The 21,198-nt window shown below is 35.9% G+C and overlaps 4 protein-coding genes and 1 long non-coding RNA gene across 15 annotated transcripts; 3 read left to right on the top strand and 2 right to left on the bottom strand.

Annotated features, from left to right (window-relative positions):
- The first annotated feature begins 80 nt into the window (after nucleotides 1-80).
- Nucleotides 81-4,188, top strand: LOC105663958 (uncharacterized). Of its 6 annotated transcripts, none has more exons than XM_076535472.1 (11): nucleotides 81-448; nucleotides 527-801; nucleotides 970-1,112; nucleotides 1,331-1,818; nucleotides 1,903-2,091; nucleotides 2,147-2,391; nucleotides 2,456-2,662; nucleotides 2,803-2,875; nucleotides 3,015-3,210; nucleotides 3,418-3,603; nucleotides 3,716-4,188. In XM_076535472.1, the coding sequence occupies exons 1-11, from the start codon at nucleotides 311-313 to the stop codon at nucleotides 4,186-4,188; spliced, it is 2,613 nt and encodes an 870-aa protein (XP_076391587.1). In that variant the 5' UTR covers nucleotides 81-310. The 6 variants fall into 6 exon arrangements, with proteins under 6 accessions (XP_076391587.1, XP_076391588.1, XP_076391589.1 ...); XM_076535473.1 differs by having other exon boundaries at nucleotides 2,803-2,937; nucleotides 3,015-3,172; nucleotides 3,905-4,188; XM_076535474.1 differs by having other exon boundaries at nucleotides 2,803-2,937; nucleotides 3,015-3,172; nucleotides 3,720-3,813.
- On the bottom strand, nucleotides 4,155-6,694 carry LOC100880697 (uncharacterized). The gene is made up of 3 exons (XM_003707879.3): nucleotides 6,474-6,694; nucleotides 5,907-6,228; nucleotides 4,155-5,719 (listed from the first exon to the last, which is right to left on the bottom strand). The coding sequence occupies exons 2-3, from the start codon at nucleotides 6,192-6,194 to the stop codon at nucleotides 5,129-5,131; spliced, it is 879 nt and encodes a 292-aa protein (XP_003707927.1). The 5' UTR covers nucleotides 6,195-6,228; nucleotides 6,474-6,694; the 3' UTR covers nucleotides 4,155-5,128.
- Nucleotides 6,695-6,881: 187 nt separating this feature from the next.
- Nucleotides 6,882-8,094, top strand: LOC105663952 (uncharacterized). Its single transcript, XR_001097321.2, has 2 exons — nucleotides 6,882-7,128; nucleotides 7,453-8,094. It is a non-coding gene; the product is annotated as an uncharacterized LOC105663952 (long non-coding RNA).
- Nucleotides 7,943-18,444, bottom strand: LOC100880584 (uncharacterized). Of its 4 annotated transcripts, none has more exons than XM_012296384.2 (10): nucleotides 15,237-18,444; nucleotides 15,023-15,126; nucleotides 12,668-13,116; nucleotides 12,317-12,600; nucleotides 11,072-12,244; nucleotides 10,645-10,934; nucleotides 10,362-10,451; nucleotides 10,043-10,247; nucleotides 9,860-9,961; nucleotides 7,943-9,788 (listed from the first exon to the last, which is right to left on the bottom strand). In XM_012296384.2, exons 2-10 carry the CDS (start codon nucleotides 15,117-15,119, stop codon nucleotides 9,449-9,451), a joined length of 3,030 nt encoding a protein of 1,009 aa, XP_012151774.1. In that variant the 5' UTR covers nucleotides 15,120-15,126; nucleotides 15,237-18,444; the 3' UTR covers nucleotides 7,943-9,448. The 4 variants fall into 4 exon arrangements, with proteins under 4 accessions (XP_012151774.1, XP_076391561.1, XP_012151770.1 ...); XM_076535446.1 differs by having other exon boundaries at nucleotides 10,362-10,439; XM_012296380.2 differs by having other exon boundaries at nucleotides 10,043-10,451.
- On the top strand, nucleotides 14,101-21,103 carry Dysb (dystrobrevin binding protein dysbindin). Of its 3 annotated transcripts, none has more exons than XM_012296387.2 (5): nucleotides 14,101-14,326; nucleotides 20,110-20,399; nucleotides 20,464-20,619; nucleotides 20,694-20,834; nucleotides 20,905-21,103. In XM_012296387.2, exons 1-5 carry the CDS (start codon nucleotides 14,301-14,303, stop codon nucleotides 20,991-20,993), a joined length of 702 nt encoding a protein of 233 aa, XP_012151777.1. In that variant the 5' UTR covers nucleotides 14,101-14,300; the 3' UTR covers nucleotides 20,994-21,103. The 3 variants fall into 3 exon arrangements, with proteins under 3 accessions (XP_012151777.1, XP_076391631.1, XP_003707925.1); XM_076535516.1 differs by lacking the exon at nucleotides 14,101-14,326 and adding an exon at nucleotides 19,408-19,901; XM_003707877.3 differs by lacking the exon at nucleotides 14,101-14,326 and adding an exon at nucleotides 19,885-20,026.
- The last annotated feature ends 95 nt before the right edge of the window (nucleotides 21,104-21,198 follow it).

Raw genomic sequence — 21,198 nt, 5'->3', positions numbered from 1 at the left:
TTTCTAATTCTACCTACACTTATTTATATTTATGTATATTTTAGCAGCGACATTTCTGATCTAACGAACTACGCTACCGTACGAGAGAATTTTGCGATCGACTCCCCGACTCGCATACATATCGATTCTGCTATCGATTGTCCTTTAATACGCTAGTAGTTTGACAGGACGAATAGACGAGAATAAATATATTTATTCGCGCGAATAGATAGGACTGTAGGATCGACTAAATCGTAGTTACCTAATTCGAATCGTTAATTCGAACGTTTAGGTTACCGAAATACATTCGACCGGTTATAATGTTCGGATAATGATATCTTCGTTCCCGTCGTACGACGAAGAGCTTTTCAACAGCGCCTATGCGAACATTAGTTTAATAGCGGACAAAGCGTGGAGCTTCGACAAAGAGGATCCTTTTCAAAAATTCAATCGATCTTTGTGGATCGAGGTAATTTTAAAAGGATAATTGCCAGACGATAAGTATCTTGATAGAAGTTTAGTTAGCTGATCTGTTTCGTAACGGTAGTATCGTAAGGTGGCCGCAAAGTACAAAGAAAATGTCAACCGCCGAGCGAAACGCGTTCGCGACGTTATCCCGGAGTCTCGTTTGGCCAGCTACGGCAATTACGAGTACGACGAGGAACGCGAAAACCTCTACAAATCCTCTACGGATGACGACGCAACCTCTGCTCCTTTACCGAATTTCTGCTGGACGGAAGTTACCGAGTCGTGGATGCTTCCCGACGTCCAAAAATACTTCGGCTGGTTAACTTCGAACGGATCGCGATCGAATCGTGAATCGTTAGTTTTCTTATTTCCATTTGTTAGTTGGTATTTATTTTGTTCGAATTCGAAACGCGTTGTCCCCGATAATTTTGTTCGAGAGTAAAAGAAACTAAAGGGAAAGAACGAAAATTCATTTGTCATGTTTGTACCAACATTTACGCGTGGATGATCGAAACCGCGAAGTTCAACGGCTACAGTACCGGAAGCTGACCACGTACCGAACATCGTCGCGCCACAATGGGACGACCGGTTGCGAGCAACGCGGAACAAGTTTAGATCGACCCACGTTTCGGACGACGAATCGAGCCAGCGAACAACTTCGATCGGTAATAATCGTTGTCGGTAGTTTTCTCGGTCAGCGTATGTATGTATACATTCTCGTTGAGATTCTCGTTGTTCGTCGAAAGTCCACGATACAGGAAATTCGCTATCGAATCATTTTATATTCGATGTAATATCAATGTTCGGACGTTCGATCGGAAGCGTACACGTTAGTTCCGTACGTTAGATAAGAGAAAATTAAACGACTGTTCGATTTTTCAAGAATCGAACGTTGGCAAGGAGCATTACCCGCATCGACGTTACACCATTGAAAATTGTATGGAGATGCAGCTACACGTTCGCGTAACCAGCGAAGCGATTCGAAACCTATGGAAATTTCCCGGCAACGGGCAACAGCACTGTTCTCGGCTACAACAAGCCCGCGAACAAAATTCTCGCGGCAAAGAACGTCCGCAACAATTCTGTTACGCGTTTCGGTACAGACCTTTGGTACTGAGAACGGAGTACCAAACCGCGCATCCGGAGAGTCAATTTTCCGATTACGGGACGATCAGAAAACACCTACCGGCTGTTCTCAGTCCCGAAGTGGCCGAATTCTTTCCGAAAGTGGCTACGATGCGATTCGACGACAACAGGGAACAGAATGCTAACCGAGTGCAGTATTTTCCGTCCCTCGACGAAACGACTTATCAGAACGAGTTATTCCCGTACAACAGAACTCGCGAGAACGTCGGAACCGCGTTTCACCAGGTTCGCTATTATACCCTAATATATTCTTTCGCTTCGATTTCATTCGCTTCGTTGGTACTTGGAAAAATGAAATATGTATTTCAGAATACGGGAGTACCTTTAGTAGCAGCTACGGACACGACTATGTTTATCGGACATCCCCATCAATGGTATCAAAGAATACCAGCCCCTGTACAGATACAGAGCTCTACTGGCTCGTCTCTGTCGTGTAGCTCGATACAACCGTTGCGAGCCACCAGCGTCGCTCGTTATCCCGTACAGCTGCGAGACAACGTAACGTAACGCGTACACGGTGTAACCGTTCGTTCGAAAATATATTATTCCACAGATTCGAGAGAAGTTCCTGCAACCGAAGCCTGTATCGATACCGGTATACCAACACCCTGTGGAATTGTATCGGGATACGGGACAGAAGAGAAAGAACCATGGAGTCGATTTCAAAAATCTGATACTCTTAACGAAGAACGCTATGAAAGCTCATCGTGGCCAATCGAAAGAACCGCACCAAAAGCCGACTTACATCCTCGAGACGAGGAATCGTGCTTCGAAAACCGAGTCGGAAGTATTTCGATGGTTAGTTCAAAATTGTTCGCGGTAAGCGAAACGAAATGATCGACGAAAGTAATTGTGAACGAAGGAACGTCGATGGGAAAGCCGATAGAAAAGCATCCGGTAGCAGGAGAGAGAAGGACGAGACGGAGAATAAGGAACGTCCGAAGACGGAAAGATCGTCTAACGAGAAGAAGGATCAAAGCGAAATTCGAAACAGAAGAAGACTTTACAGAGACGTGTTGACGAACGCGTCGGTGAATCAAGCCATGTTCGAGAACGTATTCGAGAAGAGGTATGCTCGGAATACGCTCTCGTTAGATTGCCACGGTACCGAGTCGATCGGCTGTGTACCGTGTAATGTATGTATTTGTCTGCGCATAATAATTTTCTTCGATCCTTAACCGATTAACGTCCGATAACTGGTGAAACCAGGTACGACGAATTAGAGAAACAAGCGATGGAACAATACAGATCCTCGGAAGAATCTCTAGCGCTGAAATATCAAGTACGATGTTTTAAACTTACCTTCGAACGATTCGTCGTCTTTCTTCGATGCGCACTCTACAAGTATAACGTTACGCGTTCGCGATCGCTGAAGGCGAAATTCGAATCGAACGGATAGCTCGAGGATAATTTCGTTGCAGGAACTGGAACGTCAAGCATTGGAACAGTACAAATGTTGCGAAAACCTGCAGGAGGATTACTCGATGGATAGCGAACGATTCGACGGTGATTCGACGACCTCGAGGAACCTCGAAAATACCAACTGCTTCGATGGACAAAACTGTTCTGGTTTTCGAAGGTGTAGTCCTCTGAACGCTCGCGTAAAAAACGAAAGAGGTTATCGATCTTTTCTTTTTCCCTTTTCTCCTTGGTCTTTTTTACAAAAAACACAGAGTAACTCGAAGGAAACTGTACGTTTTCTGTGTTATTTCCTATCCGTTCTCGTGATCGAAGCCTTCAGAGTGTGTAGCCGTTTCCTCGAATACCCTGAAATACGAACAGCGACTACGTCGAACAAGTCGAAATTAATGAACTGTTTTTCAGGTTGTTCGGTAGAAAAGCAAACGAACGTCGCAGGAACGGCGAGTAAAAGCGAATCGGATAATTCCGAAGGGACGTTGCGCGATACGACCGTCTACTCGAAAAGCTTCACCGCGTTGTCTCGAAAACTATCTTATGGATCGAAAAACGCATCTAAGGGTGCATCGGCTAATAATACCGATAAACGTGGTAAATATGCTTTTTCCCTTTAAGTTAGTACTTAACTAGTTCGACTCGACGCGGAGAAAATGGCGCGGAGAAAACGAGATAACTTTCAGAAAGTTATATTCTGTTTTCTAAGGTAGACACTTTATGAAAATGTCGACTTTCCAATTGCCATATATTTGCGCCCGCATTAAATATACGTATCGCGTGCTCGCTCGACGAAAGTTCGAAAAAATCGACCGAATGAAAAGGCGACCGATCCGTTTCTCGAACCTGTCGAAAATCTATCTTCTAAGCATCGTGAGGAGAATCGTTGCCGTTTCAGTCCGAACATCCTCGAAAAGGCGTCTGATACCGATGTCACCCTTCGAAAAAGAATCAGAAGCCAAATTAACAAAGACGCCCGATCTCGATGAATTTTATTGTATCGCTCGAGGGAATAAAACTATCTTCGGTTGTTATAATCGTTCGAAAGTTGGACGGATCGGGGGTGGAGATGAGAACATCGCTTTCATGGAATCCCCCGTAACGGAAGGTATATATAGGTTCGCTGATAAATTAATCGAGAACAACAATTTCGTTCAATATACCTATGTATATGCTCTTTAATTGTACAGCTCGGCTCTCTGGCTTTTGGACAACGTAAAACCTGAAAAATCATCGAGGAAGAAATGTAGCCGGCATCGGCCCCGCTCGTTCAACGGATCGACCATAATACACCGATTAATCTGTTTAAATATCCTTTGAAATGCTTCGATACTCTATAGAACATATACGTATACTACGCGTTCGAATAAAACTCACCGGGCATACATTTCTTATTCGCGCAAGCACGATCCATCGCACACCGATACATACAATGTTTCGAAAAACGAGCGGACGATACCAACTATTCTAAACTATACATTAAAGTTATACAACGCACCAAAAATATTATCGTCATTATTTTATGTAAGCCATATGAATAAATTCTTCATATTATTAAAAATACGTTAATAATAATTTATATAAGATTTAAAGTCGCGAAACAAATAAAATAGCCTCTTCAGTCTTCTAATACTCTGCGTAACGGTCGATGATTATGCGAGGAGAAGGGCAGGTTATAAACGCGAGAGCTTTTTTCAAATGAAAATATAACTATAAAAGAATTATCAAAATATTAAATATTTGTAAAAACGAATACTCCGATTAATATTTTCGCTTGTACGCACGTATCTCTTATCAACGGTACCTAATAACCCCATCTACAAAACTTCTGCTTTTCTGTTTGACAAAACAAGTCGCCTCGTTATATTCGATATGTATACGCTTTACACGTTACGATTCTCTCTGGTAATCGCGTCGGGATCGTAAATGGCATCGTAGAAATACTAATTATCTGTACCGACGTTGCTCTACTTCGATAGGATCAATAATTATTATTAGTTTAGGAACTAAAATTGTACAAGTACGTTCGAACGAAATATTAGAATTATCGTTACGTAAATATAGTAACAGTTTCAATGTAAATAGAATTTAGAGAAAATCTATCCGATTTCAATTATCCGATCTACCAATTATCAAGAAATTCAAAGCCAGTCTTTGGTATAGTTCTCTCTTCTTCCTCCTGATTCAACTGAGAAGATTGGAAGCTACTGTAAGAGCTAGGTGTCTCTAGCAATGCTGTTGATTCGTTAATATCGCTCGATTTCGTACGCGACATTACTACCAAGGTATTCGATTGACTTTTCTCGGTATCCGAATCTCTTTCTCTGACCAAACTTTCCATATCGTCCGCTAGATTAGTCTGCAACTTCAATAAAGACGTCTTATTTATTAATTTAGCGAATATGCTCTCCGAATGATCGTTATCGATATTGCCTTCCAACAAGCCGCTACACTGTTCGTCTCCAAAAATACTGTTGGAGAAACGATCGGTTGGAAATCGATTAACTGCCAGAGGCAAAGTGTAATTATCGTTAAGAGAACTCGAGTTGTTCCTTTGTGATTTTGCTGGACTCGAGAAATGCGACGATTCCCCGAATTGGGCTCTTATCGATTTAGATTTTGCATCTTCGCTTGAATCTATTATGCTCAGATTCATTTGTGATTGAGTCATCAACGAAAATGGAGCTGAATGTTCGTCTCTCCATCGCAATGTCTATAACATCGTTATTGTAAATCAGTTTTTCTAATTCGATTAGATTATATTATTAAATTTCTTTTATGTATATATTTAAGAGCCGTTAGTTTACACTGTACGATTTGTTAAGCATCTATAAGCTTCGTGAGACAAGAGACAACGTAATTCCTGATTCTTTGCTGTTTAAATTTTCCTATATACTTACAGAACCAGTCTCGTCGACAACATATTTCATCCCGGTCTGAATCCTTAACTTTGGATACCATTCTGGCAGTTCTTTGTTCGGTTCAGTTTTCTTTAGAGCGTATTTTAAGGCAACTTCTGGTTGAATTATAGTTTCGTTAATCGCTTGACTCTGCTCTGCTGTACTTAACGTGTTCCATAAACCCTCGTAGGCTTCTTTCGTTGCAGTTATATCTTCACCGATTCTTTGGGCCAAAGGATTTATACTATAAAAATACTGTTCGGCTCTTGAGCTTAAAGTAGCACTCATATCGATATTTTCAAATTCGATACCATTGAAATATCTGCAAGAGAAACAAATGTACCATTTTGCGAAACAATTTCAGAACGAGCACAACTGATATTATAATAAAACTGATAAACGGAAAGAATCATAAAGATTACAAGTTATACAAATACTTGAAAACGATTAATTCCTAATAAACATGATGATTACTGGAACATTTGTGTAAAAAATAAAATTAAAATATTACAAACTACACAAAATAAATTGATGTATACGTAAACAACTCTCGCGAATTATGCTTACAATCACAAATAGAATCCATCGAATCGCACAGCATCTATAATTACGTGACATGCACGTAAATATATACGAATCAGTGACTACGGCATGAATGCAAATCTTTCTTTCCTGAGGAAAATGGCAGCAAGGGATGGCGATCCCCACCACCCTCATTAATATCGCGCGTTACCGCTCGATATGACTACTTCGTGATAAACATTTTCGACAACGATAAATAATCAAATTTTCGCAAATATATGCTTGCCTTAAAAAATAAACTATTCTATTGCGCACTTTTCGCTTGTGAAAGCTGATTCTTCGAACTACGTCGCAACGTTGACTGACGGTACCTTTTAATTGAATTTTATATTCAAGTTTATAATTCATAACGAAAGTATCGAAACAATTTAATATGTAACAAAGCATAATTTATCGTCTAGATATTATCTAAAAAAACTTGAAAATATATGAATTTTGAAATTTATATTTTTACGCGCGCTATCTGAGAATAGTACCGCTAAAGCCATCTAACGGTCGAACTCGAAATTGACGAAATTAAAAAACTGCGTTTTTTTCATCGACTAAAACGAAATTGTCGATGTCCGCTGATAATTAATATAAGCTGGGAATAGTGAGAAAAATAGCTTTACATTAAGTTTGAAACATCATATTTGAAAATGTAAAAAAATTGTATTATGTGAACCTCGAAATCCTTAGTCATCTAGTGATGGACGATGGAATTAACGAAATAAAATTTGGTAATTTTCGTAAAAATTAGCAATATTTATGTTCTTCTGGGTATAATTTCATGTTGCAATTTATAATACGCAATAACGTAATAAGTCGAGAGAATTAACATTTGTTGAGATAAAGTATTTCATATTTAGTTCCGTTATGTTCCACCTTCTACCGTTAGATGGCAAAACATTTTAAGGGCCATAAAGTACAATACTTTAAATTGTAGAATGTAAAGCTTTGAGTTCATTGCAAACTAATTTTTCAGACTTCATCGTGCCCGTATAAAAATTTCCAAGTATCAACGAAGCAACGAGAACACTAATTTGACAGAAAACCGCGATTCTCTCTTTCGATCGTTTCGTAATTAATCATTAGACCGATTAGACCGATAGTAGCACCGTGATAGAAAAGATAAGTTTTATGAACCAAATAGGAACGAGGTTTGCGGAATACAAGTACTTTTCGACAATTATAAAAAATAAAAAATGATGTTTTCGGTAACGTCGGCATGGTTTTTAATTCCACATAATTCAATTAAACGCTATTCGACTAATGACAACAAACTGATTGTTACTTAAACATACTTTTATTTCGCTTAAAATTATACAACTTATTCTCTCGAGAATAAAAGGTTAATAAACAAAATTTCAGAACATAATAAAATACTTGAAAAATGAAATTTCTTTAACTTTTAAGCATCAGTTACGAACTAAGAATGTAATGCCCTGCTGTTATGCAACTAGATATAATTGAAATTATCATATACTTCATTCTTTTATTATCATACAAATATATACAATATCGTTATTTTTTTAAGTCAGTTCTTGTGTCTTTAGTAACCGTTATCGCCTTTTATAATTTAAACGGAACGGATTGCTTACTTAAAGTATAGACAGTACACAAAGAATGATAATTATTTACATAGAACAATGTTCAACAGGAATGGTAATAAATAAAAAAATTGCGTGTGATATAAGAACTATACTCAATGTTGGCTATTTAAATCTTACATAATTATTAGTATCTTCATAAAGATTTCACGTATAAACGAGCGTATGCTTTTTTTAGTTGTAATCCTTTCTTTTTACAAAATATATTTACAACCGGCCACGTGTCGTAATAATCTGCTAACCGTGAAATAAAATTGTTCGACAGAAAAATAATGAATTCTCGTAGCTTTTATCGTATTAACTCTGCACGCTTTTCCGTGTAATAAACTCGTTGAAAAAACGGACGTGGTTCAACAACATGACGTATTTCTTATACAGTCACTTACTATCTGGGGGAATTCTTTGAAGTATCCAACGTACATCGTACTTCTGAATCGAAACGAATCTACTGATTAGGTACATTAGCGGTAATTTTCATAGCGCATACATTCATGTTCCCCGTATATCAGATTTGAAAAAAAAAGTGCACCACGACGCGATTCAAATGATACAAATTCACGCGACATTATTCTCTAATATTCATTTAAAAGAATACTTATTTTCGCGTAGTAAAATCAATACGATTCGTTGAAAATTTAAAAGCTTAACGAACTTTTTTCTTTTCTATTCTCACGTATAAGAATCCTAATACAACTTCGTAGTTGAAACGTTACACATAATAATATGATTTCTCTTTTATGCCGATGAAAACGTGGCACTATATCCTGGAACCATAGTTTACCTGTACGGCATATTTACTCTCGAAGATAAGTTGTTATCCGATGGTTTTATTAAAAAAAATATACTAATAGAGACGTCGATTTGCACGCAATTTTTAAGTAGCGTATTAAAAACTTTTTCTCATAATACATGACATATACAGATATCCTATTTTCTCATAGTGATTATGTATTTTAAATCTTGTTCTGTATTATTTCTAAAATTAACACGAACACCTTTTCAATCCTTATTAGAAATACTGTATTGCTTTAGGATTACATAAACTAATAATAATTACGACACGAATTAACTAGAAAAACGTTCGAAGTAACGGAGAAACAAAACTGTTGAATTTACTTTGAGTCAGTGTGCAAAGAGCGAATTATTAAAAATTCCATTTACGGTTGCTTGCCAATTCAGAAAATAGAAAAGAAAAAGCGAAAAAGCGAAAAAGCGAAAAAAGAAGAGAGAAAAGAATAATCGGTTATCGTAGATAGACAACAACAGTAATACTCGTGATAAGCGATCGCTACCGATGAAAAGTACGAAGATACTCATTACTAGGGTAAAAAAAAGTAGAAAAACATAGACTAAACGTAAAATTGTCCACAGTTACCTGTTTGACAAGTGTTTAAGAGGGCCTAGACTTAAAATAGATGTAGCACCAAGTGCACCTAAATTACAAGTATTAGGATTTCGTGCACCGTCTATCGTGATAATCGGTAAACCAAAATATCCGCCGGTCTGAGCGCTAAGCTGCGACAGCGGAATATAGCTCTGTATACCAAGATTTGATAATCTGTTCAACACATGAGGAGATTTTAGATCTACAACCGGCAACGCTAATTCTGCACCACCATTTTGTGCTACGGTATCAACTTCCTTATGATACGCCTGTTTATGCGTCAACAGCGCTTGAGCTGTCGGATATTGGGCAGGACAGAGATTACATCTGATGAGAAAGATTATTCGATACGTTATTATTTGGATAATCGTGTGAAATATATTTTTAAATTTACTCACTTATGAAGCAGTTTACTAGGCGCACGGTGCGTAGCCATGTGTTGCGTTAACATTTCTTGATTCTGAAAACTTTTGTCACATACCTGACAAGTAAGAAGTGCTCTGCAACGGTTAAAGATATCTTTGTTATCGATAAATCCATATTAGAGCAATGCCAATTATTTAACTGTGCAGATATTTTACCGTGGAGGTCTACCACGCCTGACTACTGGCATTTGCGGTGGGCCATCTTGCGTTAAATCTACGGTAGGTGGTCTCGGTGGTCTTTCCACTTCGTTCACGGCCGTCTTATTCTGTTTGTTCTGGGGAACAGCAAACTGACCCTGTTCCGGCTGCTTTTTTTGTGAATGAGCTGGTATGATAGAAATAGCAGAATTCAGAGTGAGCGCTGTAAAATTTAAAGGCTGCTGTGAAGGTGTAGTCTTCTGTGGCTGGGAAGGTATCTGCTGTTTGTTTTGTTCGCTTGATTTATTTTTATTTGCTGCTGGAGTAACAGTAATACCTCTGGCTGCTAGTACATTGGCCACAGCCTTTGCATCAGACTTCTTGCTACCGGGACCTGATGTATTCTGCACTTGAGCTGGAGCGGAACCTTTAGATTAGTAAAATATGTTTCTTTTTATTTCTGCGATCTGCAACTCTTCCGCTCACAGTTATATTTTATTTTTCTTATTCACGATACGAAATCGATACTAATTCTTAGAAGAGGTATTTAACCCGAACAAAGAAACGATAATAAGTTACATCGTTGATTAAAATATGTTCGAGCGAACATTGAAATGTACCTGGTTGCCGAACACTGAGCGTTATAGAATCCGTCAGATGTATAGTAGAATCGTTTCTAGACTGTTGAGTGGTAGCACCTTGGACATTTTGTATAACAGGTAAACCGTCGTTTCGTTTTTGCTGAGCGATAACGTGACAATCCGCGTCTTCGTTCCTGTCTGGTAACAAAACATCCATTCGTCGCTGTTTTATCGCAGAATTATTCTGTTGTTGCGCTTGTACCGTTTGTTGTAAAGGACGTTTCATACGTTGCCGCGGAGTAGATCCATTTTGTGGAATCCGCGGTGCCCTACAAATACATAAATGCAAATTAAACTGTTTAATGCTTTTTCTAGACAATTCTTTATCATTGTAATGATATACTTTTATATGTATAGTAACAATATGTAAGTACATGTTCGTGTTTATTTCATCAATAGTACTTGCCGACTACTTTGTGCAACGGTAGGATACCTTCCACGTGAAATTTGTTGAGACAATTGAGGATGCATTTGCGGCGGTGCAGTCATTTGCGGGTATGGGCCTGGCCCATACTGCGAATACAGATGTGCTATATGAGGAGGATAATGCATGCTCTGCGGACCAGGTACCCTATATAGCGGAGGTCTTCCTGGTGGCTGTACAAAGTAATTTGGGCCAGGGATCATTGTATTAGCACCTGGTGGAAGACTTGGAGGCATTTGCGTTTGCGGGAGTGGCATACGTTGCACTTGTTGAGCCAGCTGTTGTACCGGTGCAGGTAACTGCTCGAAATTAACGGGCGGTAGTATCTGCTGTCCAGTATTAGCTACTGCGTTATACGTAGGCGAATTTGTTTGATGAGGAGAATTTAATGGAGAAATTCTGTTTAGTTGCTGTGAATTCGGCGTATTTGGAGATTCCATAGAGGTTGCATGAGGCGAATGCGTATTCAATTGCGGAGACGTTTGACTTAAATGGGGTGAATTCTGATTCAAATGCGGTGAACTCGGATTCAAATGTGGAGACAATTGGCTCACGCTCGGTGAAAGAGGAGTTCCATGGATTTGAGCTTTATGCATTGACACTTCTAACGGTGAGTGAAAAATTAAATTAATACATTCCGAAATATTGCACTGATAATGTCCAGCTTTGCTGCGATGCTCATCCAGATGAGCTATATCTTTGAATTTCTCGTTGCAGACGCGACACGTGCTAACAGTCTCGGCTAACTTCTCGAGTGAAACATATTCAGTTTCAGACGGTAAATTATTCGATAACGTTTCATTTTGGTTATGCCTTTGATGATCGATCAAGTTCTGTAAAAGAGATCCAGCATTCTCGATATTACTCTCACCGCCATGATCGGACTGTTCATCGTTTTCTTTAGGAACCTCGTTAGTTTTATTCGCCAAATTAGTAGATAACTGGTTCCAACTGAAACCTGCCGTGCTTTCCGCTGTTTCTTCACCTTTATCCTCGCTATCGCCACAATTCGTCGAATGATTGGAGAACGTAGAAGACTTTGAAATAATATTAATAGCTGGATTTTCTTCTAAATCGTGTGTCATATTCGTTTCGTGCCTGTCATCGTCCTCTTCGATATTTGAGTTATCGATTAATTGACTCATAGACCTAGATCTGAAATATTAAACGACAAATCATAGCAAATGATATCTCCTCCATGAAGAGTGCTCGAATACGCGATATTACCCAGATTGTTCGCCAAGCTTTTTCAGGTTTTCAATTGTTTCACGACATGTCGCCTCCAATGCATCCGATTCCTCGTGATCTTCCGTTTCAGAAAGTCTTTTATCCGAATTCTCATATTGATCCGTGTTTTGAAGATCATCGACATTTTGATCTTCTTTCTCGGATGGATTTGCCATATCACTCCCTACGCCCGAATCACCCTCGTTTATATCTATGGATGGTCTATCATTTTCTTCCAATAGATTATGATCGTGGGTATTAAACTTAACGTTCCCATATTCGTCCTAAGGATAACATTTTTTTATAAAACTGTGCTGCATAATTTTTGTTATGTTTACTATTAGAACATACCTGTTGCTCTACCATCACGTTTTCGAATGACCGATTAATTGAATTTTCTGTATTTTTATCGCGCGTTTGATCATCGTCCTCAGTCCCAGCCACGTCTTCCCGACAATGATTTTCTGTACCCAGATTAATGTTGGTGTTTACAACGGCAAAATCTTCAGATTCGGATGATTTTTTAAGCGTAAGTTTCAGTGAATCGCAAAATGTTTGTTTTTTTAATGTCAGTTTCAAAGAACCCTTTTTCCCTGGATCTAGCCAATACGTATTACTATATTTTCTTTTAACACTTTTCAGATTTGCAATTCTTTTCAAAACTATACGTGGTCTTCCTAAGTGTGTATATATGTGAATACGTAACTGTTTTTTTGATATAAACTGTTTACTACAAATTTCGCAATTTAACAATGGAAATTGTAAAGAAAAAATTGAATTTTGATCATCTATATGTTCACCTGAAATCAAATATCCCAGTAATTACAACACATTCACATCGTTCAAAGTATTAACATCGTCGCATTAAGAAAACAATATTTATGTAGCGCTCAAAAACAGATAACTAACACAAAGTTAAAGCATCTAACCACCTTTTCGAATAAAAACCTCGAAAAAGTTGTTGACTCGTTAATTTGCCGCGCTTTCGTGTCTTCTGTCAAATGGACTAAATTAGTGTCGATGCTCGTTACAGTTTGTCAAAGTTACACATTGATTATATCCATATACGCTTCTTTATTTCGAAGGTTCGCTCTCGTTTACTCGGTACACGAACGCGCGTTTCCCGTGTTACAACGGATGTAAACAATCGATGCCGATGTATATGCAGCAACAGCAAGTGTTCACGCAAAATGGTTGCAAGCAGTAGACAACCTAGCGTAAGCAAGATAATTGCCTTTGCTTTTGCCGAGAATTGAAAACGGGACTCTCCAATCGATACTACCTAAAGAATGAATATCATTGGTTCAATTCATATTAGCGCAAGTTCCCGCCATAATGTACACCGCAAAATACGATAGGCTCCTCTAGAAGAAAATTACGATATAGAGAAGAAAGGTCCCACCACTCGTACGGTAATATTTTTACTCGATATTTATCTCGTTATTAAGATGATTTAACTAAATACTAAATCCCATAATATTTGTCGACTAACAATTATAACTGTCATTTTGTAAATTAACCTTAATATTTTCAAAATTAGTATTAAATAATGTAAAATTATATTTTTAAAACGATATTTTAATATTGGAATGCCGATAAAATTCTAATTCGAAATTCAATTATTCGAGAATCCTAATTATATACACAACGATAAAATTACGATTTGAAATTTTGATATTTCAATGCTCTATTCGTATTGCTCGAATAAAGAATATGTGTAAACTAAGCATAATGTATGGTAATTTTCGATTATTATAGCGAGTAGTGAGGTTTCATTTCCCTACATCGACATTTTCCCTAGGGAAGCCTACCATGCTTGATACCGTAGCTCATATAGAAATAAATTTCCCGTAATTACATCGCATTACAGATACGGTAACTTATTTTGTTGTCTGGTGTTAGAAATTATATTAATTTATGTAAGTTAGATTCATGGACGAAATTAGTGAACAATTTATCAATCGATTGGAGAAAAATATTGAAAATGAAAAGACATCTTTTTACAATACGGTAAAGTATTTTGTCATTTTATCAATGGTAAAAATGACATGTCAGTTTATGTTTCATTGAAATTAAATCAAAATATAAATTACGTTATGTTCATTGAGTATCGACGAATTTATGTATTTAATAATGTCACTTTTGTATAATTAACTGTCGAAGAAATCCTAACCTTTTCTCGGGAATTCGAAGAAACGTTAACCTTAATGTTATTTACATTTTTTAAATGGGCATAAAATTTGTGCAAATGTACATTAAGATTTAATATTTTTAAATTAAGTAATTTACATTAAAAACATAAACTCGTATAATAAATTATTTTTTAAATTGTCTTCAATTCATTTCTGTAACGATTATTCTGTTCCTATAAACAATTATCTGTTTTTTAGTTGTGACATCTAATAGTCATTCCGAAAGTTATAAAATTTGAGCAAAAATGTTTAAAGGACAGGTATACAAAGATATAAAAAAAAAAAAGAAGAAAAAACATTTTAGTTTTTTTTAATGCTTTAAATAAAACGTGTTGGTACTTTTAAGACAGGCTATATCTCTGCTCGAATAAGAATAGAATGTTAAGTTTTGAAAGTATAGCACGCAAGTATCAAATTAAACGTTAATACTATCGGTTAAGGATGTTATGTCGCCTAATTTTTATAATATAGTTTGTTTATCACGCTGTATTCAATATTTCATGAAAGAACATACCAAATCTTTGTATATCGTCCAGTGCATCGTCCTTCCAAATTTTGCTCTGATCAGAAAATTTAAATTCTTCAAAATCTGGATCTAATGAATTGTTCATTTCCAATCTGTAAGTAAAGTTATTGACTTTCTTTTATCATTATACAATATAAATATCGCGTGTAACTAATTAACAATATCACAACTATCATAATTAATTCGATGTTACTATACTTACAGACATTGTTATTAACAATGCAAATTGTCACAAAGTCAGCAACAAGGATTTATCTTGACATAAACAGATATTTGTCAACATTTAAATACGACATAATCCGTTTTGGTAAACAGCTCACATGTATTTTTTACGTGTACGAAATTTTCGATCACTGAAAAAGATTAAACGGTCCCGCGATCATAGATCGTACCGTTTCATTCCGCGTTATCGGGAAATGTCCATTAGCTTTTAAAATTGCTAACGATGCGTTGCATGATAATAAGGCCGATTGAACAAATTCTGAATAAACTTTCAACGGTGTGTTAACGTTAACTGTACAAGTAAAAATAACGTTAAGTTTATTTTTACTTGATTACCGTTGATGCGACATCGATTATACATTCGTCGTTCGAATTTAAAAATCGGTCACGCTTCATCCGCTGGTATATAAGATCAAAAAGAAAACAACATATACTATCAATACGTATAAACGATAAAAGTTTCCCGGCTTCTCTCGCATATAGTTAAGTATGATTGTCAACAGTTATGACATGATCACTGCGTTGTTTACGACACGTTCGTAATAGCGATATTCAACGAAGATAAAATCGGCGCGTCAACTGCGATGCCTACCGTATCCAATCTGAACTTATTATTAGTACGTGTTATATCGAGCCGCCAATATGGCGGCGACGCGATGAAACCCGCGCGTCGGACAGGATAATCAACTCAATGTGAATTCGTGCCGAACTGTTGAGGCGCGTTCAGCGACGGTTCAGAGTGTTCAGATGCGTTGTTTTGTAAGAACAAGCGAGCGCGCAAGGTAGCGTGCGCCGATTTGCTACAAACGTCGAGCTTCCCTCTCCTCTCTTCAGTTTGTTTCTTCGTAACTTCTCCTTCGTTGCACACCATTACCACCTTTATCCTCCCCTCCCCTCTTCTCTTCTTCTTTGCTTCTCTTTGCTTCTAACGTTGATTTTTTTTTATCAAAGATCAGAGGGTTCACTCTCGTTGCATGCTTTTTAGTTATGCAGGAATATACACGGCGAATGTATTACGCTATCGCGTACGCCCTTCAAGCAGAAACCCAACAAAACAAAAGTAACCGACAGGGATGTGCGTCGGGGTGGGGGGAAGTAGAGAAGGAGTCCAAATTGAAATTAAGTCAACCTAACCGTGCACTCAAGTATGAGTAGGGAGCCAATCCGCTCATAGCAAGTACCATCGACGCATGCGCAATTCGAACATCGTCGCACCAACTCGACTCTGTCTCGCGCGCGCGCTCCCTCTTTCTCTCTCTCTTCCTCTCTTTTAGTTCCCTTCGTCTTTCCTTTACCTCGTATTCCTGAACAAACCTCTCCTACTAATCCGCTCCCACCAAACAATTCTCTTATTTTCTTTTTTCCAATGTTATCCATTATTCTCTTTCTAACTTCTACACCTCTCCCTTCTTCCTGCAATTCTCTTCACTATCCCTCCAATGTTCTACGGTTTCCCTCAGTTCGTGTAATTCTCCAACGAAATCGTCAACGTTAACTATCCAATTGCCGCCTGTCAACCATTGCGCTTAAAAGCTCTGCAGCCGTGGTTATTTATAGCTTCATAACTGACATATATGTATATATGTATGCACATACTACGGATATGCGGATTGCACAGTATCATGCCGATATTTGATGTATCCTTACAATTTTATACGTTCAAATCTTGAACAAGTTTGTGGTTTAGTAATAGATGGACGTGAATTAATCGATATACTTACATATATGTACATATATGTAAATAAATTTTATAGTTTGCGGCTTTTCGTTTCGATATAATTGCTCGTATTCTATATAACGTAGGGTTAAGAGGGTATATCTTGTTCGATTTAAAGTTTGAACCTATTGTATTGAACCGTATCATATCCTGTATCGAAATGTTGATAAAAAGTTTTCCGAGTATAGTTTTTCAATTGAAAATCAAATATCAAAACGTATATACCTGAAATATAACCGGTTTTGCCAGAGAAATATGTATACATATGTACGTGCATGTATGTGAACAAGGCGTGGCAGGAATGGTTGGAAGCCGAAAGGCACGAATATAGTAGGGGAACTTAACGGAACTTGTCGAAAATTGCCGAATGTAGCTTCTATTGATCGTAACAGGTTCTTCACTGTTTTCTATTCAAATACTCAACGATTCAACTTGGAAATTCTACATATATTTAGTTCGCTGAACTTCGTATTGATGTATTGTATGTGTTACCGAAAAATTGAGTACCGAAATAATATTTTTTTCCTTGGTTATAACGTATTAACATATTTGCTTTGAGTATCGTGACGTTGAAACAATTACAGATCAACCATTGATCCTCGAATCAAACACGATTAGTGCAGCTATCGATTGGCTATTACATAATCGAAGATTATCGAAAGGATAAAAGAATTATATCTTTTTATATTTATTTTGGACCACTTTTTGTCCTTGTAATTTCAATGAACGGAACTGAACTAAGTAATTGAATGGTGAAATGTAGATTGATATTTCCGTTCCACGGAATACTTAACTATTGATTTCATCCCTACCACGAAGTCCTCATCCTTTGGTTAACAATTCCTACTAGTATGCGCTGTAGTCGCGCTAGTATGCGCAGAAAGGTAACCGCTTTTATGGAGAAGACGAGTTCACCACGATATAGTAGTGGCTTAACTTGATGCAAGGAGAAAGGGGATACTTGGATACGTACGTTGACCCAACATCCCTGACTACTCTTCCCTCTCCGTTACTACCTCCCACAAATCTGGTTTCACGAGTTGCGCACAACTTTCTAAGCTTCATCCGCCATCCTCTCTTGACCAGGCTTGTTCAAGTTATGCTCATTGTACGTGTGGTAGGAAGAGAAAAAGAAAGATATCGATGAAGGCTTCAGTTAACAGCGTTTCGCGAACTCGTTCAAGGTCTCGTTAATGAGATAGCTTATTATTTTTTAAATTTACTATTTTCCTGCTGTAAATTAATGATCGTTTAGAATATTTTATATTACTTGAATCTAAATAGATACAAAATAGATACTAAATTTTGTTACTACGTTCGTTGATTAGCATTTTCAAAACGGAAAAGTATAAAAGTAATGGCATACTTGGCAACACGGGTGATACCTTCAACCATTTTAGTTTTTACCGATACATGCATATGTGCTTTTGAATACGAAAAATATTTCGTTTATACAAGATACTAAACAGAATTTAATTTCACTTTCTTATTTTTAATTATATATACTATATTATCATTCGTATTATATAAAATGAAAGTTAAGTATTGAAATATAACAGATTTAAAAATAGTAAAGCGATATTGTTTTATTTAACCTGCTTCCTTTAAAAACATGCTTTACAGGTGTGTGAATTTTGAAATTTCTACAAAGTTAAGACTTTGGTAATTTTATCGTAATTTGATTAATTATTGCTTTTAAAAAAGTCCAAAATAATATCCAACATTTTTAGTTCGATTTTAAGGGTAATGCTAACGAAAATTACTACGCTGTATGTTCATTCGAATTTTTTAATTAACTTGATTTAAGAGGAATGAAAACTAATTTGATAATTCATCCCATTAATGTTATTTACTGCTTTTTATTGCACAGGTAATTTGCAATTTGACCTCGTTTGTTGACCTCACTGGTTGCTAGGCTCCAGTCATATTGTCAGAGGGAGGGAGTGAAGCTTTAGCGGTGTTGCCAAATTGTTTCATATTAAAAATATTCTGTTAAAATGTATGTATTATATTAAATTAATTTTATTAGAAAAAAATGTTAATTTACCGTATATATAATAGCAGACGATAATATGTAACGTACTTTACTGCAAATACGCTTCATTTTAATGTAACAGTAAACGCATATATTTTATGTGTATAAATCGGTAAAACTTTTGCAACATAGTACACGTGTATATAGTTCAAAATTTATAGTTATACATAAATTACATATTTTAACATAGATATTGATGGTATATAAAAATCAGACATTAATATCATGATAATTAAATTATAACCATTAATATTGTTTTTGACAATCGATATTAAATTTATTAATAGTTTACCAGGTTTCATTAACTATAATTACACACAGACACATGCGTATATATATATATATATACATACGCGCACACATATGTATAGTACATATATACACATATATACTACATATACGTATATGCGAATGGAATATTCAATGTTGCCAACTTACAAAAAAGTTGCTCAAAACGTTATGTTTACTTGAAATACCAAACAACATATTTTAATTAAAAACCACACGAATCACTTATACGTCTGTTTTAATTAAAAATCTTTAACGAAGTGAAGAAGAACGAATCTTTTGTAATATTTCATTTGGTTACGTACGTTGACAACATTTGACATTACTTTATGCGACCGCAATTTTATAAATGACATTCTAATAAAATGACGATTACATTGAGAAACTGACTGTGCACATATCGACATATTAATGAAAGTATTCACGTAGATGATTGAATTGTTAGAAATTTCCAGAAAGAGGTTATCTTCACAATTGATTTGATATTTCAACAGTGTTCTAAGTAATATCTTATTAAAAATCCATCATTTATCAGTGATGGATTTAACAATGGCAAATATGTTATTAATATTATTATACTTCGTTTGAAAACATATGATTTACATGTAAGATATATTTAATTGTATGTTAATGGTGCGTCATATAATAATAGGGAAATAATATAATTTATAATCATGTTTGGTACATTACGCAATAAATTTCAAACTGTGCAAGAAAGTATATCAGCTAGGTAAAGAATTTTTGTAACATTTTCTTTAACATTATATAGATATTAAATATAAAATTAGAATACTCGTATTTTTATTATTTTAGTATTCGAGGATTGACAATTGTTGAAAATCCAAAACCTAAAAAATTTATCAATATAAGGAATGTTAATTACAATGCTGGAGCAGATATCTTACATAAATTTCAATTAGAATGGAACGAATTGCACGAGTTGGCAGAGGAAAATGCAGGGAAAGCCCAAGAGGCTAACAAACTTATAGGAACTATTTATGAAAAGCTTGAAAATGAATGGAAAAATATTATGTGTCTAAATAGTATATTAGCTCATATTCCAAAACTCAATAATGCGATACAAGAACTTATGGATCAAATAGGTACTAACACGTTAAATGTATTTTTCTATGTAAATTTAATATAAAATTCTTATTATTATTAAAGGAACATTGCAAGAAATGTTTGAGGAAGTAGAAAGTGCTATATATAGATTAGAAGATTTGAACGAAATGTTGGACTTACAAAATAGACAGTTGGATCACAGATTTCAATTGGCTTTATATAAAGAAAAGAAACTAGCAGAGTTAAATGTTATTAAAGGTATCATTATTAATGGTATTATTAAAGGTATTATTAATATAGAGGAGATACATAAAGAACATATTAATGTTTAGCAAAATTAGCGAATGAACATATTGACAGAGTATCAAAATATGAACTTAAACAGCAAAAAATGATGAAAGAAAGAAGAGAAACATTCGACGAAGTCTTTAAAGAGGAACTTAAGGAATACAAAGAAACAGGATCTATATCCAGTAGGTTTTAATAAATTTTAAGAACAAGAATATTGTTTTATTCGATGCTAAAAATTTATTTTCGTTTTAGAATTACCAGTTACGCAACAAGGGCCTTCATTAGACGAAATAGTTTTAGATGTAGATTCGACTGTATTCGATGAATTCTTAGATAATTAAGAATGGAACATTTTAAATACTGAATCAGAAATAAATATGTAATCCTTAATTATTCTGTTGAACTGATTTGTACAAATTATGTAAAAAATAAATAATATTTTAGAAATATAGTTTTCCTATGAACTTTTATATAATAGTTATATTTTATTGTAATCTATTTCAAATTAATGCAGTATGTTTTGTGAATGTATCGCTGTGAATGTTT

This window comes from Megachile rotundata, chromosome 9 (genome assembly GCF_050947335.1).
Source record: "Megachile rotundata isolate GNS110a chromosome 9, iyMegRotu1, whole genome shotgun sequence".
NCBI lineage: Eukaryota > Metazoa > Arthropoda > Insecta > Hymenoptera > Megachilidae > Megachile > Megachile rotundata.
The sequence above is the reverse complement of the archived record's forward strand: the minus strand, read 5'-3'. Positions and strand labels throughout refer to the sequence as shown.

Bases quoted from the DNA above. Each gene is read 5' to 3' on its own strand.
- LOC105663958 (XM_076535475.1), top strand. From the start codon at position 311: ATGATATCTTCGTTCCCGTCGTACGACGAAGAGCTTTTCAACAGCGCC. The intron at 2,938-3,014 runs GTATAACGTTAC...ATTTCGTTGCAG, and splicing joins CTTCGATGCGCACTCTACAA to GAACTGGAACGTCAAGCATT. The intron at 3,604-3,715 runs GTAAATATGCTT...CTGTTTTCTAAG, and splicing joins TAATAATACCGATAAACGTG to GTAGACACTTTATGAAAATG.
- LOC100880697 (XM_003707879.3), bottom strand. From the start codon at position 6,194: ATGAGTGCTACTTTAAGCTCAAGAGCCGAACAGTATTTTTATAGTATA. The intron at 5,720-5,906 runs GTAAGTATATAG...ACGATGTTATAG, and splicing joins TTGTCGACGAGACTGGTTCT to ACATTGCGATGGAGAGACGA.
- LOC100880584 (XM_012296380.2), bottom strand. From the start codon at position 15,119: ATGAACAATTCATTAGATCCAGATTTTGAAGAATTTAAATTTTCTGAT. The intron at 13,117-15,022 runs GTATGTTCTTTC...ATTTGATTTCAG, and splicing joins GGACGATATACAAAGATTTG to GTGAACATATAGATGATCAA. The intron at 9,962-10,042 runs GTAAAATATCTG...TAACCGTTGCAG, and splicing joins AGGCGTGGTAGACCTCCACG to AGCACTTCTTACTTGTCAGG.
- Dysb (XM_003707877.3), top strand. From the start codon at position 19,971: ATGTTTGGTACATTACGCAATAAATTTCAAACTGTGCAAGAAAGTATA. The intron at 20,400-20,463 runs GTACTAACACGT...TTATTATTAAAG, and splicing joins AGAACTTATGGATCAAATAG to GAACATTGCAAGAAATGTTT. The intron at 20,620-20,693 runs GTATCATTATTA...ATTAATGTTTAG, and splicing joins AGAGTTAAATGTTATTAAAG to CAAAATTAGCGAATGAACAT.